The sequence below is a fragment of the Ceratotherium simum genome, chromosome 33 (genome assembly GCF_057802395.1).
Source record: "Ceratotherium simum simum isolate JZ-2026a chromosome 33, ASM5780239v1, whole genome shotgun sequence".
Lineage (NCBI taxonomy): Eukaryota > Metazoa > Chordata > Mammalia > Perissodactyla > Rhinocerotidae > Ceratotherium > Ceratotherium simum.
In genome coordinates, this window is record NC_141932.1 from 2,726,392 (window position 1) to 2,746,009 (window position 19,618).

Below are 19,618 nucleotides of genomic sequence, written 5' to 3' on the forward strand. Positions count from 1 at the left end.
TACATGCAGAAAACATAAAGAAAACCCTTGAACAGGAGAATAAAGATATTTTATTCCTAAATCCAAACAACAGAATACCGCGCAAAAGATGAACCGGATAGACATGAAAAACCCGGGTAAGATCACAATATATTGTGCAAATGAGGTAAAACACATCATAATCCTGACCACATGCTTCCATTCAGGGAAAGCTTAAAAACAGGCGAAACTACGTTCGTCGAGTATTTCCCACATACGTGGTAAAATTACCAAGCAAGGAAATGCTTACTGGAAACATAGCATACTTGTTCTGGAAGGACTGCACAGGTGGCTTCTGGGGTCCTATCTGTATCCCATTTCTGGACCCGGGCAGCAAACAGACACTAATTTTAGGGTGGTTTTTCCACCGCACGCGTTAAGTTCTGTGCGGTTTTCTTCACGCGTCATATTTCAAAACTCGGAAGACAGAAACGAGTGGGGTAAGCAAATATGAACATGAAGGCGACACCGGTAAGAACAATATCAAATCTCGAATTTTAATGCGAAACAGGAAGAGTCGGGTGAGGGCCGGGAGGGCGCAGCATTTACCTGAATCCGAGCGGCCGCCACCACCGCAGTCTGTCAGCGGAGCGGGGCCGGGAGACGCGGGCGAGCGGGGCGGGGGGCCACGCACCGCCGCCCGCAGCCGGACCCCGCGACCGGGGCAGCCTGGGTGACGGCTCAGGGCAGGGGACGCAGCGCTCTCCTGGTCCCGTCACCCCAGACCCCCCAGCAACCCGAAACCTCCGACCGGTGGACAGAACTGGGTTTACAAAATGTCGCCCAAGGACGATGCCGGAAGGCCCGCCCAGACGCCGTCCGCTCGCACGGAGACGCCTCTCCCGAGCCTTCCTTGGCCCAGCGCTGCCGACGCACGCCGCAGTGCCTTCCGGGTAATGTAGTTCCCACAGCGCCACCGGCCCCGGCAACCCGAGGCGCTCCGGATCTCCTGTAGTGTCCCGCCAGCACTGTTGTGGGTGCGGGGAAGGGGTGTCTGGAGGCTCTGAGGACCGCGCGGGGGTTTCACTGTTCTTAAAGGGGACGCACCCACATTTCCGTGGACTGTAGTCTGCACTGATCACAGAAATGTACGGAAACATATTATTTCAGATGTTCCCCAAAGCTACAAACCAAATGGGGACACGATACCATATTGTCATTCAGACATAAAGTGCGTCCTCCCATAGGTGGGATCTAATAAATATTCTCTTATTCCTCTTCAATACACGCAGACTGAAGCTTTAGAATCAATTGTATGAGTTGCACTGTTAGGTCAGTGTGAAGAAAGCAAAGCCTCCAGGCTGGGCCGTGGTGGGCAAGGCCGAGGAGGGATGCGGAGCAGACTGAGGCAGGTGGGCAATTAGCTGAGTCTCTGGTTCCCTCAGAAAAAACGTAGAGCCAGTGATTGTGTCTGACTCAAGGACCGACATATTTCTTACTCCAAACTCCATATCCTGATATGTATTCTTTTTTAAAAGCTAAGACCTGTCTGAAAAGAGTGACTTACCACATGCCATTTTCTGCTAGGACAGTGACTCTGTGGTCACAGTCTGAGTGTATCTGGAAAGGGGGTATCTGAACCCTGAGACAAAGGATTGGATTACATGATCTCCTTTCCTTGCTGGGAAACGTGAAAATGAGGAAAGGGAAACCTCATTTAAAATGGAGTAGGAAGGGGAAGCTCTCACGCACTACCACTCGCTGCTGCCTTTGGCCAACTGCACCAGAAAGAAGCTTACCTTACATCCCCAAACAGAAAGAAGCTTACTTTACTACAGCAGGTGAAGGAAGATTTTTCTCCTTGCCCAGCAACAACTCAGGCAATGAGAAATCACCACACACAGCCAATGAGACACTGTCACAACCCTGGATCTCCCTCTCTTCCAATGGACTTTTGTTGGAAACAGCCTCTCCCAACTCCCTCCTTTCCTCTCTAAAAGCAAGCCCCTCTCCTTTGTTCTCCAGACTTGCCTATGGTTCACCATAGTTTGCATGACCTGAATTGCACTTCCTCCGGTATTCCTGAATATACTCTTTCGGCTGGCAAAATAACTCCCTATTTTGTATTTACATTTGACAGAAGTAAATACAATTTCACCTGCAATTGCAGTGACAATGCATGGGGAGTTGAGATTATCTCAGAAAAATATTTGTGAAATGTTGAAACTGCTGAAATCAATGATTATTTAGTTATTCAAAGTTGGTGGCCAAAATAGCTCCTGGCCACGTCAACAAGGTTAGGATCTCTGAAGTTTGAAGGAACACTGAAGCCTGAGAAGTAACAGACTGAAGCTGAGCACGTGTTTACACAGGAAACTTGGCTAGCATGAGGTTATGGCTTCCTAAATTGTGATTATTTATTTATTTAAATCATTTTTTGAGTACACTGAGCAATACCAGCCTGCAGGGAGATCTAAAGAGAGTAGACAGCTTTGCCGGATGCTAAAAAGAACAGGGCATCTGTGGTATATTTATCCCCTCCTTAATAAATACTCATTAAATGCCGACTGCATTCCAGTTGCAATTGTGGCTGCATGCGACACATCTGGATCCAAAGAGTCCAAGACCCCTGCCCTCATGAGGTCATCATTCTAGTCAAAGGAGATGGACAATGAATATTAATGACAACATAGTCAATTACGTAATAGTTTTACATATGATGAGTAAAAATATTCAAAACAAAATAGAAAGGGTGCTAGTAAATGGAGAATTATATTTTTGCAACTTAAAAAATGTTTTCAATAGATTATTAAGGGAACACCTCATTAGTAAGAACGCATTTGAGCAAAAATTGAAGGAGTGAAGGTCTGATCCTTGTGGATATCTTGGGGAATTAGTTCCAGGCAGAGAAAGTCAGAACAAAGACACTAAATTCAGATCATGTTTGTTCCCTTCCAGTAAACTAAGTTCAACCAGGTGAGTGAGCACGAGAGTAGAAAGAGATGAGCTGAGGGATGTTCTAGGGGCCAGACACGTAGGCAGGGCAGGCCATTTTGAAGAGTTTTCATTTTGCTCTAAGTGAATTGGGGAGCTGTGACAAGGATCTGAACAGAACGGAACCTATGTTGTTAATGAATTACTGTGACTATTGTGCTGAGAACTGTTAGAAGCTGGGAGACCATTTATAAGACTATTACAAAAATCTAGGTGAGTGGGATGGTCGCTCTGATTAGGGTCAGCCTCTTTTTATGTTATGTGTATTTTACCACAATAAAAAAAATGATTAACAATAAAAAAATGCTGTAAGAATTTTTACAACACACAGACATACACTGAAGGCACTGTTAGGAAAAGTATTCAAATAAGAGTAAAACCTAAAAGATGCTTTAGTAGAAACTCGTGTAGGAGGTAGATGATTCATAAATTTTTGTTGATAACCACCTCATGCGTAACTGAACTTTAAGTTCCTTAGCTCACTCCACTCTCCTACTTTAAACTCTCTCACACAGGCAATTGTCAGAATTTAAAAGCACCTTTCCTGTTTATAGACAAGAAAGTTCTAACACATGACACAGATCCTCACTTACCCTTGGAAAATTAGATGCTATATCTTTGATTATGACAGAATAGCCAAAGGGAGAGCAACAAATTTCCCCAATCCCATATGACAATTTATAGCCTTCTGTAGTTTTTCAGGGGGACACACAGGCTATCTGATAGGTTCTATCTCCCTTGGTGTTAATCTATTTGCTTCAGTAGAACCCACTAACAGGTTCCTGCCTGTACAACTATGGTTTGAGGGCAACAGCCTAGGGAGGCTACAGGAATCCATAAAACCTCTGGATTAGTTGCTCTGGCCCTGACAATGGCTACAGGACATACACAATGTAGTCCCGAGGAGTTCTGTACAAGTTCAGCCCACATCGTCATAGTTACTGGGACATTTATGGATACTCCTTTGGAAGGGGCTCATCCACTCTACTTTGCTGCAGTCTCTCCCACTTCCAGTAATCCAACCAGTTTCAGTACAGAATATGGTTCCCATCCTGGGCCTTATTAAGTCTTACACCCCTGGACACATAACTACATTTTTTACTTCAGGACACATGGCTCCCAGGGAGGTCAGGGGAGATAGATATCCTCAGCAATGCCAGGAATATGGGACACCCTCTGAGTACAAACGACCCAACTCATTCTGCTGCTAAACACAACGACAAGTGTCAAGGCAACTGCCCCATCCTCAAGCTGACTGCAGAACCACAAATAATCTTTGCATCCAGGGCACAAAATTTGGGCCAGAAGTCCTATCAACTTTCCCAGATCTCGTGCAGCAATGCAAATTGAGCCAAATCTGAACTGAGAGCTGTTCTTTATCCTCCTATCTCCTCTAAAACACAAATAGACGGCCCAACAAAACCCATTCACCCTTTCATTCTGGCAGAGTCTAATTCTGTTCTTACCCACAGAACACAGTGAGTAGAAGCCAAAGAGCAAATGTAGCTTAAACAACAGCTTAAACAATAAGACCTTTATTACCACAAAAACCACTGGGGTGAAGGAGAGTGGCTGCAAAAACCCATCACAACCATCACGAGACAATAATGCCTCTGAAGAAGGGAAACCTCTGTAAGCCGCCAGCCAAAGCCAGCTGGAGTCCTCTTGTCCAAAGCTGGGTGATGTCCACACCCAAACCGGTCAGGGGGGAGGGAATGAGGCCTTGCCAAAGGGCTCAAAAGACTGGTGCATACTCCAGATAAAGCGAGGGAGCACAGCAACCTGCTCTTCCTGACCATTTTATAGACTAAAGTGACACACACTGTGGCTCCCCGGTGGAGGAGGATGGCTTCTGTAAGACACTGGTAGTGACAGAACTCCATCAAGGGCCCCAGGCAGGTCTGAAAGTGCAAAGCAGTTCACGAAAGCTTCCCACATACCTGGCACTTAGTGTGAATCTCCCTAGTGTGGATGTTTGGATATATGAGGTGCAGTTTCTAGCTGATACCTCCCTCCTAGAGGCTAATCTTCAGAGCTTTGCTCTGTTGAGTTATGCTGACAACGGCACATTGTCCGCATTCCTAAGGTCTACCTCCAGTGGGAACTTCCTGGTGCTGAATGAGGACAGGCTAATGGCTGAAGACTTTCCCACATTCACTGCACTCACAGTACCCTTCCCAGTGTGTAGCTGTTTTATAAGATTTAAAGGTTCTTTTGATGGTGGTCACAACACAATGCCACTTGAATAGATGAAAGGCAAAACTCTTCCTAACTTACATCTAGGAACAAGAGTTCAGGCAGGACCCAACAGGAGGCTGTAGTGAGGGACAGGGTAATAGCAAGCTGGAGGTGCAGGGGGCAGCTTATGTATGGCAAGCTCAGTTTCTCAGGGTCCCTGGGGATTGAACAATTTAAATAATTTCTCACACGGGGCATAGGGGCTGTGTCTAGTTTTCTGGTCCCTGGTCCTGGGGTGATTAGGACTGTCATAGAGTGGCCCTGAGTGTGAGACCCCTATAAGGGAAGTGTTTGGGATGTAGAATTAATCAGCTACTCCAAAAAGGGGAAACTAATTGGCCTCTTGCCAGGGCTTCAAAACTGAGTTAAGATGGTATTTTTTTAAAACTATATATCAAAATACTGTGCTACTAGCATAAGACACACACATACCTCAATGGAATAGTACTGAGAGCACACAAATAAACTCTCACATATACGGTCAAGTTATTTTTCACATGGGTGTAAAAGAGTTCAGTAGGGAGAGGACAGTCATTTAACAAATGGCACAGGGAAAACGGAAGATCCACATGCAAAAGAATGAAGGTGGACAGCACCCTACACCATTATACAAAAATAGACTCAAAATGGATGGAAGACCTAAACATAAGATCTAAAACTAAGTAACTTAGAAGAAAACAGAGAGAAAGCTTCCTGACATTGGACTTGGCAATTATTTCCTGGATATATAGCACATACAACAAAAGTAAAAATTGACAAATTGAACTATATCAAAATCAAAATCTTCTGTGCAAAGAAAACAATCAACAGAGTGAAAATGCAACATACGGAAAGAGAGAAAATATTTGCAAATATCTAATGGGAGTTTATATCCAGAATACATAAAGAACTCATACAACTCAAAAATAAAAAAACAAATAACCCAATTGAAAAATGGGCTTGAGGGCCAGCCCCGCTGGCCTAGTCGTTAAGTTCAGCACGCTCCGCTTTGGCAGCCCAGGTTCAGTTCCCGGGCATGAACCTACACCACTGTTAGAGGCCATGCTGTACTGGCAGCCCACATACTAAAAAATAGAGGAAGATCAGCATAGATGTTAGCTCAGGGCAAATCTTCCTCAGCAGGAAAAAAAAAAAAAAGACAAAAAACATATGAAAACATGCTCAACACCACTAATCATTAGAGAAATACAAATCAAAACCACAATGAGATACACCCCTAGAATAGCTACTATCAAAGGAACAAAAAGTGTTGACAAGGACAAAGAGAAACTGGAAACCTCATGCACAGTTAGTGGAATGTACAATGGTGCCACCGTTATGGGAAACAGTTCCTCAAAAAATTAAAAATGGCATTACCATATGATCCAGCAATTACACATCTTGGGATATACACAAAAAGAACCGAAAGGAAGTCATCAAAGAAATAGTTGTACACTCATACCCAGAGAAGCATTATTCACAATAGCCAAAAGGTAGAAGTGACCCAAGTGTCCATGGGCAGATGAATGGATAAAGAAAAAGTGGCATACAAGGAAACATGATTAAGCCTTAAAATGGAAGGAAATTCAGACACAAGCTACAACATGGATGAACCGTGAGGATATTATGCAATATGAAATAAGCCAGTCACAAAAAGACAAAAACTTTATGTTTCTTCTTCTCTGAGGGACCTAGAGTGGTCAAATTCATAAAGACACAAAATAAAACGGTGGCTGCAAGGGGTTAGGGGAAGGCGAGAACGTTGAGTTAAGAAAGTTTTACAAGATGAAGAGAGTTATGGATATCTGTTGCACAATGAGAATGGACTTAACATTACTGAACTGTACACTTAAAACGTTAAGATGGTAAATTTTATGTGATGTGTATTTTACCACAACTAAAAAACAAACAGACCCGTATTACAGTAGTTTCCGGTGCTAATTCAGAACCGATTTTTGGCTAAAATTTTTGCCCATCTGCCATACTCACAAGTTCTTTCCCTGGTGCTGAATGAGGTGGGAGTTTTGGCTAAAGACTCCCACATTCCTTGCACTCACTCATAAGGCCTTTAGCCAGTGTGAATGCTCTGATGTCTAAGTCAGGAGCTGTAAAGGATTTCAAACATTCCCTGCACTCACGATGCCTTTACCCAGCATGAATTCTCTGAAGTTTAATGAGGTTGGATTGTGCCTAAATAATTCCCCCACATTAGCTGCACTCATCAAGGCTTTCCTCCAGTGTGGATTTTCTGGTGACCAATGAGGTGAGACTTTCTAACAAAGGCCTTGCTTTTTGTCGAACTCATAAAGCCTTTGCCTGGTGTAAATTCTCTGCGGTTCAATAAGGCAAGATATTTGTATAAAGAATTCGCAACATTGGGGCCGGCCCCATGGTGTAGCGGTTAAGTGCAGGCGCTCTGCTGCTGGTGGCCCGGGTTTGGATCCTGGGTGTGCACCAATGCACCGCTTGTCAGGCCATGCTGTGGCGGCATCCCATATAAAGTCGAGGAAGATGGGCACGGATGTTAGCCCAGGGCCAGTATTCCTCAGCAAAAAGAGGAGGATTGGCATGGATCTTATCTCAGAGCTGATCTTCCTCACAAAAAAAAAAAAAAAAAAAGAATTCCCCACATTGATGGTGCTCATAAAGACTGTCTTCAGTGTGGATTTTCTGGTGATGAACCAGGCAGGACTTAGAAAAAAGGCCTTCCCACATTCATTGTACCCATAAGGACTTTTTCCAATATGAATTCATGTCTAATGAGTGTGGAGCTGTAGCTAACCATTTTCCCAAGTTTACTGCAATCATAATTGCTTTTTTCCAGTGAAATTTCTCTGAAAATGAATGAAGGTGGAGTTGTACCTAATGAATTCCCCACATGCACTGTCCTCATAACCTTTCTCCGCTGTCAATTCTCATGTCTAATAAGGTTGGATCGGTGCCTAAAGGACTTGCCACATTTGCTGCACTCCTAAGGCTTTTTCCCAGTGTGGATTTTGTGATACTGAGCGAGGCAGGACTTTCTAATGAAGGACTTTCCACATCTGCTGCACTCATAAGGCCAGATATTTGTGTCAAGACGTTCCCACATACACAGTGCCCAAAAAGTCTATCTTCAGTGTGAATTTTCTGGTGCTAAATGAGGTGGGACTTTCTGATGGTCTTTCCCTACTCACTGCACTCATAAGGCCTTTCTTCAGTGTGGATTTTCTGGTGTTCAACAAGTTTATGTTTGAGGACAAAGGCTTTCCTACACTCACTACACACATAAGGCAGTGACCCATATCACAGGGATTAAGCAAAAACATCATGCCACACCAAAGAGTGACAAAGCTGTGATAACTACAGAGTGGCAGCTGAAATTGGTGCTAATGCCTTAAATTTTGATCACATCTCTCAGTCAAGCTAAGTCTAATCAAAAGGGGGGCACTATTAAAAAGAAATCCATAGGCCCAAAATGGTGTCACTGTGCTAAAGCCCATGATTCCAAACCTAGATTTAATACCTAAGCTAACTGCAATTTTGACCTTCCCCAGAAGTATAATCTTAATCAACTAGTCTGGAATTTTCTGGTCAGTACCAATGAGGTAATCTGTACAGTGGGCCCCCTCCATACCTACGGAAGAGGCAATCTGCATGATAAAACCTATGCTGTGCCCGCACCCCCACCCCCACCCCAGAGATGTCCTGGCCCAAAATAACCCTTTCTTTTCTTTCACTAATAACTTCTTTGCCTCACCTTCCTTCCTAGAAAAACCTTACATTGTGTATAATTCCTCAGAGTATCTCTCTGCTTGCTACGAGATTCTGTCAATTATGTCCAATCATTGAATAAATCCAATTATATCTTCAAATTTACTTGGTTGATTTTGTTTTTTTACCAAACCTTACACTTAAATATGGTTAAGATTGTAAAATTTGTTACATGTATTTTACTACAAATTAAGAAAAACAACCCTGCATAACAGTACTTCCTGGTGCTAAATCAGAACAGAGTTTTCTTTGAAAAAAAGTTTGCAATCCTCTTTGCTGTGAACTTCTCGGTGCCTAATGAGGTGGGAGTTTTGGCTAAAGCCTCTCCCACAGTTGACGCACTCATAAGGCTTTTCCCCAGTGTGAATTCTCCGATGTTTACTGAGGCTGGAGTAGTATCTAAAGACTTTCCCACACTCACTGCACTCATAAGGCTTTTCTCCAGTGTGAACCCTCTGATGAATGATGAGTGTGGACCTGTCCATAAAGAATTTCCCACATTCACTACATCCATAAGTTTTTTCTTTAGTGTGAACATTCTGGTGCCGAATAAGGTGGGAGTTTTGGCTAAAGAGTCTACCACATACGCTGCACTCATAAGGCCTTTCTCCAGTATGATTTCTCCTATGTCTAATGTGATTTGAGTTGTGCCTAAAGAGTTTCCCACATTCATTGCACTCATAAGGCCTCTCTCCAGTGTGAGCTTTCTGATGTTTCTCAAGTGTAGAGCTATACCTAAAGAATTTTCCACATTTGCTGCACTCAAAACGCCTTCCCCTGGTGTGAACTCTCTGATGAATAAGAAGTGTGGAGCTGTCCAAAAAACGTTTCCCACATACAATGCACTCAAATGACCTTTCTCTAGTGTGAACTCTTTGATGTCTTTTGAGGGTGAAGGTGTACCTAAAGAATTTCCCACATTCGCTGCATTTATATGGCTTTTCCCCAGTGTGAATTCTCTGATGTTTACTGAGGCTGGAGTTGTATCTAAAGACTTTCCCACATTCACTGCACTTATAAGGCTTTCCTCCAGTGTGAACTCTCTGATGAATAATGACTGTAGACCTGTCCATAAAGAATTTCCCACATTCACTACATTGATAAGTTTTTTCTCTGGTGTGAACATTTTGGTGCTGAATGAGGTGGGAGTTTTGGCTAAAGAGTCTACCACATATGCTGCAGTCATAAGGCCTTTCTCCAGTGTGAGCTTTCTGATGTCTCTCAAGTGTGGAGCTGTACCTAAAGAATTTCCCACATTTGCTGCATTTATATGGCTTTTCTCCAGTATGAACTCTCTGATGAATAATGAATGTGGAGTTGTCATTAATGCATTTTCCACACTGGTTGCACTCATAAGGCATTGGCCTAGTGTGATTTCTCTGGTGTTCTATGAGGCCAGACCTTTGTGTAAAGAATCCTCCACATTCAAGGTGCTCATAAAGCCTTTTTTCATTATGGATTTTCTGGTGCTGAACCAGGTGGAACCTTATAATAAAGGTCCTGCCACATTTGCTGCACTTATAAGGCCTTTCTCCAGTGTGGATTTTCTGGTGCTCAACAAGTATATGTTTGTGGCGAAAGGCTTTCCCACATTCATTGCACTTGTAACCATTCCGTCCACTTTCAAAGGTCTCCCTGCCCTCAGTATTCTTGTGTGGCTTCCTCCCACTATGAGAGAGCAGGGGCCGGAGAAGGCCTGTGCCGGTTGGGAAGTCCTTTCCATCTTCACTGCATGTCAAGGTCCTCCCTGTCATGTGAACACTGCACTTCTTCACAAATGAAGGCCTCCCCTCATCCCATCTGGATAGTTTCTTTCTACTCTGCTCCTTTTGGTACTGGGAAAGATTTGCCACATATCCATACATCTCTTGCTTGGGGTGTATTCCATCGTGCTCAGCCAGGCACAAAATGTCTTTCAAGAGTGTGCCACACATCTCACAAGAATGGGCCTTCTGGATGGACAGACCTGGCTTTGGAGTCCTGACCTGTGACACTCCTACAGAAACACCTTGCTCTGAAGGTGCCTCTTCATCCCGGGCTCCATGCCAACAACCTGTAAACAGAGAAATGCCGATGAAGGTAGCCCCATCAGAAACGTGTCAATACACCCACAAATAGGTCCACAGGACTGCTAACAGGCAAGGGAGACAAGAGGCAGTGAGAGGAGGGCCTACTGTGTGGAGCTGGGCCTGGGAAGCTCATGATAGGAGAGCCTTGACTATGGGGAAGGACACAAGGAAAGGGTACAGTGCAGGGAAGAGAGGCAGGGTCTCCAAGTCACTCTTCTGCAAATGGCTTTCAAAAAGGCCTGCTGGTGACTGATAAGCACTAAGTAGTGCTCAGAAATGTCTGATTGTGACATAGTAGCTGGTGTTCAGGGACTACTTAAAGATATGTGCAGGGCCGGCCCCGTGGCTTAGCGGTTAAGTGCGCACGCTCCGCTACTGGCGGCCCAGGTTCGGATCCCGGGCGCGCACCGACGCACCGCTTCTCCGGCCATGCTGAGGCCGCGTCCCACATACAGCAACTAGAAGGATGTACAACTATGACATACAACTATCTACTGGGGCTTTGGGGGGTAAAAAAAAAAAAAGGGAGGAAGATTGGCAATAGATGTTAGCTCAGAGCCAGTCTTCCTCAGCAAAAAGAGGAGGATTAGCACGGATGTTAGCTCAGGGCTGATCTTCCTCAAAAAAAAAAAAAAAAGAAAGAAAAAAAGGATATGTGCAGATGTTACAACAGCTTAAGTGAAGGTCAGATGTTGAAAGCACTGCAAAGGGAGCAGTGGACAGGAATGGTGAGAGTCTGGGCCAGAAGCCAGAATCCAAATATCAATGGGAAAGAAAAGGTAGAAATGAGGTGTGACCATTGTCCCTGGCATCACATGATGGTGGACACAGGACAGATGCCCAGTGTGATTGGGACCCAGCTCTGACAGCTCACCATTTCCCAGCTCCCATGAACCAGAACCACATTCTTTTGAGCCTCTCTTTTTTTTGGTGAGGAAGATTAGCCCTGAGCTAACATCTGTGCCCATCTTCCTCTATTTTCTCTATGTGGGACGCCGCCACAGCATGGCTTGATGAGCAGCGTGTAGGTCTGCACCCAGGATCCAAACCTGCAAACCCCGGGCCGCTGAAGTGGAGCGCGCGAAGTTAACCACTACGCCACTGAGCCGGCCCCTTGAGCCTCTCCTGATGTTGCAGAAGTAATGTCCACCATGTCAGGCACCTGGGGCCCTCCTTATTGCTCAAGGTGAGCAACTACCTGGGCCTGGAAGAGGCCAGTCCTAGGGGAAAGACAGGGAAAGGGAGTGGCCAACATAAACTGAGTCACCCACCTCATGACATCCCCACATTCTAAAGTTACAAGAACTTCAGTGGACGGTCCTTAAAAAAAACAATCCCCACAAGTAGTGACCAGGTCAGTACCTGAAATTACTGGCACAGGCAGGCCCCAAAGTATGTCAGCAAGAGGGAGGAGGAAGGCCTGGGACACAGAGGTTCCAAGCATTGGAACAGAGTCACCCAACCAGGGACAGGCAAGGTCAGTGGGATTGCTCAGACACAACTTCAAGATTTCTGACTCCTGAGCCCTCTCTTGCAAGGGCTCAGAGCAGCAGGGAAGGGGCTGCGTGGGGAAGAGCGGGTAGAGTGCACACAGTCCAGCCCTGGCACCAATAACACACACGCCAGGAAACCAGGACAGGAAGTGATACCCAAGGTCTCATTGCAGGAAAGAACAGAGCCCAGCCCAGGACACTGGGGTGAGTGTGAGGGCCTTACCTATGGAGGACAAAAGTGTAAAGTTCTCCAGCATCACATCAAGGTACAAGCTTCTCTGAGCCTCAACAAGGAGGCCCCACTCCTCCTGGGAGAAATATATAGTCACGTCCTCAAAGACCACATGGCCCTGTAAAAACGGGGACAGTTCAGTCCATGAGCAGCTTCTTGTTCTGTGTTTTCTTCAATTCTGTATTTCTCTATTTGCCATTCATCAATTACAGGGCCCAACTAACAGCCACATTTGTTTACAGCTCCCCTACGATTCAGAGTCCACTGTGTGAACCACCTCCTTAACTAAGTCTCACACATCAAGTCAACTTTTCCTCTGCCCTAAATCAACTCAGGGCCAGGTACCAGACAACCAGGGACAGCCCCTAAACTGGAAGACCTGCCAGAATTGTGCAAACCAGACAATCCTAAGCTCTTCACCTTACTCTCTTCATCTTTTCCAAGGCAACCCAAATAAAAAAACTCTGGCCTAGGTTTCCCCTCGCTCCTTCTTCTGCCTCCTGACCAAATCCAGTGCTTTCTAACGTGGCCCTATGTGAGGTGGCATTCACTGTACACTCAGCAAATATTAGTCTCTCTGTGTTGTCACTTACCCATTCACGTCCATAAATTAAAATCCTGTGGGTACAATCATTCATACACTTCTCTCAGGATCTCAGTCTTTCCCCCACACATGCATGCCTGCCTCACTCTCCTCCTCAACTTCCCAATGTGGAAGAGTTACCAGGTCCTGGTGGCACCAGTGCCTGCTCTCTCCTCATTTCCACCAACCACTGCGTCCAGCACACAGTAAAAACCCATGAGGAGGGGGCAGCAAAGCACCACTTAGCTCTGGATTGGCATGCAGGGCCCCACCTCTCTCCTGCCAGCCAATTTCCCTCGGGTCCCCAGATCTTGCCTCCCAGACAACCAAACTCAGTCTCGTCATTCTCCCTTAAGTGCCCAGTGCCAGGGCCCTGGGCCAACCATGCACACATCTCCTCACCTCCACATCACTCACTGGACTCATCTCCCTCATGACTCTGACTCCTCCAAGGTGGCAACTCCACCAAAATCCCCAGGCCCACACCATAGGCCTTTCTTTGGCCTTCCAACATGCCAGTCTGCACATGGAACCCAGGCAGTGCAAGACAAATGCAACCAGCACCCTAATCTGCCCTAGTCTTGCCCCAGAAAGCCAAAGTCCCCAGCAGCAGAGAGCACCAAGCCCTCGTTTGAAGGTCTCCTCACGTAACCCTGCTTCTTGCTTTAACTCAGCCACAAAAACCTCTGTGAGGACCTCAAGGTTTTTGGCCTCTCCCGCTTCTGCACTGCACACGCTGTTTCCTAAGTGGTCTTTTCTCTCCACCTGACCCTCAGGCAAAGCCCCAGACTAGCAATACTTCTAGCTGATCCCATTTTGCCCTTAACTAATCTACCAGCCTGAATGAAACAATCCAGGCAAGGGTCACCACAAAACCTTGCTGAGTCCATAGAGGTGTAAAAAGCCCTGCTCTGACCTCACTGACATCTCACTTTCTTTGTGGAGACACCTCGGCATCCGTCTCATGTCCTGTCTCCTCACAAGGCTTTCTGACTCTCTCGCCTCCCCCTGGTAGGCACCTCCCCACAAACAATCACTGTGCTTCCTCAGCTACGTTTGTGACGCCCACCACCACCATCCAGGTGCCCAGTGGAGACACAGATTTGGCCCCCTCCTTCCCCTACCTTATCCCTAATGGCACCACCACCATAACATAAAGACGCCCTTCTGAAATCCAAACCACAGCTTCACTGGGGTCCCCACCCCAACCACTATATTGTGGCTGTCTCCAACCTGGACACCTCCACTGAACTCCAGATCTGTAGGTCCAACTGCCGACTGGACACGTCCACTCGGAATCTCTGGAACATCTGTGACATGGCCAAAACCTGATTCCTCATATTTCCTCTGAACATTCCTTCTACTGTTGACTTCCTACATCCTAATTGATAGAACATCCATTCTTCCAAACAAGGCCAAAAACCTTGGGGCTGTCCCTAATTCTCCACTCCCATCTCATCTCCCAGCTCCCTCACTCTCTATATCAGAAAATGTGGGCAGCTCTGTGTAAAACACAACCAAAAGCCAACCCCTCCTCCCAAGTGCACAGCCACCAATCTTGTCCCACCACCACCAGCACTCACCTGCTCTGGGGCAGTAACTTCCTCATAGGTCAACCTCGCTCTCACTTCACCCCCATAGTCTATGCTCCACTCTGTAGCCAGAAGGGGTTTGTTAAAATATGGATCAGATCACATTATTCCTCTGCTCCAAACCTTCCCTAGCTCCCACCGTCCTCAGATTAGAGGCCCAGAACCTAAAGCTATCATTCTTGGCCTGATCCCTGCATGCCCCGACCTCCTGCCCCACCAACTCACTCCCTATCTTAACAGATATACCAGGAAGTTGCAGTTTCCTAAACATCCCAATTAAGTCTCACCTGCAAGTATTTGAACATTCTGCATCCTGTGCCCAGGATGCATGTTACATCTTTCCCTGTCAGTTGTCAGAAATGGAACTGATCCCTATAACCCAGGACTGAGCTTAGGACCCCTGACTTTGTGGAACCACAGGGTCTTCAGACCCAAGAGACGGAGAATAGGTGACAGTCTCAGAACATCGCCATTCCCTATACTGGGACGCCTAAACCATCAGGTGATAATTGGGGTGGGTGAGAGCCTGGGACACCCTCTACTCATTTGTGCAGGGTCCATAACCATTTCTGCCACCACCATAGGACCCTGTGGAAAGAGGGAGATAGAAGAAATGGGCAACTATGGAAGGATCCTATAAGCTTGGCTGGGCCACCAGCCTTGTCTTGCCCTGGAGCAAAGCAATCTCAGCCTGATGGTCTAAACCGAGTTCCTCAGACCTCAGTGCTGCCTCTTAGTAGCTGTGTGATTCTGGAGAACGGGAACCTCCCTGAGCATCTGTGCCCTCATCTGCAAAATGGGAATAAGAATAGTTTCAACTCTTGGGGCTGACAGTGATATCAAACATAAGTAGTATACACTATGTATCAGCTGTTACTGTCCACACAATGGTTTTGTGTATGTTTTCAGTGCAAATGAAGTGGGAGTGTTTTGAAAATGTGGCCATGCATTTTTCCCACTTTTTAAGATTTTAAGAGGATATAATACATAAAACTTTACACGGTAAGCAAATACAAGTAAATAAACACACAGACCAATTATGAAGTGTTTGGATAAATATAACTAATTCAATATGTTCATCTTTTTTTGTGTGTGTGTGAGGAAGATCAGCCCTGAGCTAACATCCATGCCGATCCTCCTCTTTTTTTTGCTGAGGAAGACCAGCTCTGAGCTAACATCTATTGCCAATCCTCCTCCTTTTTCTCCCCAAAGCCCCAGTAGATAGCTGCATGTCATAATTGCACATCCTCCTAGTTGCTGTATGTGGGACGCCGCCTCAGCATGGCCGGACAAGCGGGGCGTCGGTGCGCGCCCAGGATCTGAACCTGGGCCGCCAGCAGCAAAGCGCGTGCACTTAACCGCTAAGCCACGGGGCCGGCCCCAATACGTTCAACTCTAACTGCCTGCCTATGTGTACATATTTAGACGGATATTGGTTCAAGAGTGGTTAGGGCCGGCTCCGTGGCTTAGCGGTTAAGTGCGCGCGCTGCGATGCTGGTGGCCCGGGTTCGGATCCCGGGAGCGCCCCGAGGCACCACTTCTCCGTCCAACGTGAGGCCGAGTCCGACGTACAGCAACTAGAAGGATGTGAACCTATGACATACAACTATCTACTGGGGCTTTGGGGGGAAAAAACTGAATAAATAAAATCTTTAAAAAAAAAAAAAAAAAAGAGTGGTTAAATCCATAACTGTTTCATATATGCTTAACTTAAGGAGTCACAGGGAGGCACTGAGCAGGCAGGTCAGCTACTAGTCCTTTCAGCAACCAGCCTGCCTGCAACATAATCCTCTGAAGGGAACTTGCAGGCAGCCCTTGACTGGACAGTGGATCACCCCTCTCACTTTGAGGGCAGGAGGTGAGGCAGCAGTGCCCTCATCTGGGACCCAGCTGCTCCACTAACCTGGTTGACCTTTGCTTTGTTCCACAGGGAGTAGTCTTGAGGGTCTGTTTAGCCTACAGGGGGGAGAATCTACACCAACTCACACCTCAATCTCCATCCCAGGTCAGCTCCTTACCCCATCTGGACCTCCCCTTCTACAAACACAGGCCAGAATTCATCCTACACCAGGACTGCTACTCTATGAAGGAGTTACAGGGATGCACACCTACCTGTGCCCTGCCCTCTAGTCTCAGCCCCCCCCACCTCACCACACAGCCCATCTGAAATAACAACCTTAAGACGCTCCTCTTCTTCAGTCTTCTTCAGGCTATGACCTGGTCCAGTCCACACTCTCCAACCTTTTGAAAGCTCCAGACCAGCCAACACCCCTGCCTCCAGACTTTTATGTCCATCTACCCATGTGATGTCTCCATCTTCTGACATCTCCATCTTGAGACAACAAGTCCAACTCCAAGTCCAACAACTCATAATCTTCTCCCTGAATCCTGTTCACTGCACTGTCTTCCTCATCTCCGTTCCTTACATGTTCAGGTGAAAAAATCTGGGATGGTCTTTACTCTCTACTTTTGCTCACAGTCATATTTGATGCAGCAGGAAATCCTGTCAACTCTATCTTTCTGATCTATCCAATATCTTGTCACATCTCTCCTCTACTGCCACCACTCTGGTCCAGCCCCTACCATAACTCTTCTGGAGTCTATCGCTGTGTCCTCCTCACCAGTCTCCCTGCCTCCATTTCCCATCCACTTTTTAACAACTTTAAACTTCAAATCTGGATCTGCCCCTAAATTAGGTTCCTGGACCCAATTCCAACATGTGCATGGGAGGAGCTCTCCACATACCACCAAGCAATTCTCAGACACCAGCAAGGTGTCCAAGAATTCAACTCAATTCTGACACTCTCTATCGGGAATAGCATCAGATTCCACGGGGTAAGGGTGCAGTCCTACAAGACTGCCCTCTCGCCCACTTCAGGTGCCAGTTGCAAGCCCAAGTGGTTACCTGTGCTTCTAACCCACAGGCTCACGTTGAAGGTTCCAACGATACCCTCCTTGGCAACTCAATTCAGACACCAGTCGCAAGCCCAGGTTGTTACCTATACTTCTGATTGACTGTAAATCAAAAGTTCTAAAGACCCCTCCTCAGGCTAGATTAATCTGCCAGAGCGGCTCACAGAACTCAGAGAAACATTGTACTTTCTAGATTACCAGCTTATTATAAAAGATTTTAACTCAAAAACAGCCAGATGGAAGAGATGCACAGGGCAAGGTATGGGGAAAAGGCATGGAGCATCCATGCCCTCTCCAGGCTGCTGCTCTCCCCAAATCTCCAGTGTTTACCAACACGGAAGCACAAGGAACCCTGTCCCTTTGGGTTTTTATGCAAGCTTCACTACATAGAAAGACTAATTAAATCATTGGCATTCGGCCATTGCTTCAACCTCCAGTCCCTCTGCCCAAATCCGGACGTGAGGTGGAGGCAACTCAAAGTTTCAACCCTCTTTCACATGGTTGGTCCTCCTGGCAACCAGCTCCCATCCTTAGCTGCTTTCCAAAAATCACCTCATTCACATAACAAGACACCTTTATCACTCTCAACACTCAGGAAATTCCAAGGGTTTGGGGACATGAATGACCAAATACATGTTTCTTATAAAACACAATATCGCAGCCTCACTCTTCCTCACTCCCCTCACAACCTCCCATGGCTTCCAGCTGCTCAGGTTGCCACTGCAGACGAGACTCCTCCTCACCCTCTGTTCCCTGGGGACAAGACACCCCCAGGCGCCCCAAGGCTGCGACTCAGGAGCACCTGCAGGCCTCGGCCCAGGCCGCCCTGAGGGAACTCCCTCCAGCCCTCAGCACACCGGCTCAAACCGGGACTGCACACCCGCCGCCCCCTGTTCCGGACACAGAGGCCGCGGCCCTCAATCCGGGCTTTAGCGCTCGGAGGCGGGAGTCGGGCCGGGGGAGGCCGGGGGCGCAGCACCCACCTCAGGCGACTTCATCGGCGCGGCCTCCGCCACCGACCTGTGGGAAAGGCGGGGCCGGGAGCAAGACCGCCGCGTCCCCACCCGGCTCTGTCGGGGCTCACAGCCGCCTCGCTGCAGCGGAGACAACGTCTCTTCTCGAACTTTCCAGCTCCCGTCTCCTTGGTCCTGCCCCAGAGCTCCACGAGCCTGGGACGCGGAAAACAGACCACAGCGTATGCCAACCGCCACCACCAAGAGGACGCCGCCGGGAGTACTGCCCTCACCTGCGCGTCGGTAGTAATCGGCTCTATGGTAAGCTTTCATTGGCTCAGCTCGCAGCCATCGCTTGGCGCACAGCCTTCTGGGTAGTGTAGTCTCCCTCACCCCCCACCCCCCCCCCCCCCCAGCTACCCACTCCATCCGGGGGCGAAGGTCCTTCCTGACTTTCTGGATAAAGCCGAAGGGACAACGTGAGGGGCGCTGGGAAATGGAGTTCCCGGACTCCTAGGATGCAGGGGGACTTCGCTGGTTCTTAAAAGGGACGTAGATTTCCCCGGAGTGCAGTCTAGGACAAGTACCAGAAAGAAAGATCTGTTTTTACAGACTGAAGCACGAGAAATTCCCAAAGGCTACACAACTGAACGGACGCACCAAACCATAATGACACTCGGCGTCCACTCATAGCCGTCAGCTATCTTGTTGCTTGTCAAATATATGTAGACTGAAGTTTTGGAGGCTGTTTTATAAACCTTCAGCAATGCTTGCTCAGGGACAAGAAAGAAAAGACCCCAGACAGGGCATGTGGGGGAGTTGGAGGAGGACTATCTTTCCTGCCTAGGTAATCAACGATTG

General features: G+C 47.1%; 2 protein-coding genes across 2 annotated transcripts in view; both read right to left on the minus strand.

Moving 5' to 3' along the window:
* Positions 1-8,781, minus strand: part of LOC147912695 (uncharacterized) — a 21,003-nt gene extending 12,222 nt beyond the window's left edge. The window contains exon 1 of the mRNA XM_087421006.1: positions 568-8,781. The gene's annotated coding sequence lies outside the window, so the exon portion shown is untranslated. The remainder of the gene's footprint in view (positions 1-567) is intronic.
* Positions 1-19,090, minus strand: part of LOC106800065 (zinc finger protein 416-like) — a 25,443-nt gene extending 6,353 nt beyond the window's left edge. Inside the window, exons 1-3 of the mRNA XM_087422314.1 lie at positions 18,788-19,090; positions 12,708-12,834; positions 10,908-10,975 (exon numbers count right to left, since the gene is read on the minus strand). Of these exons, the coding sequence (XP_087278440.1) occupies positions 10,908-10,975; positions 12,708-12,834; positions 18,788-19,090 (498 nt within the window). The remainder of the gene's footprint in view (positions 1-10,907; positions 10,976-12,707; positions 12,835-18,787) is intronic.
* Between the last annotated feature and the right edge of the window lie 528 nt (positions 19,091-19,618).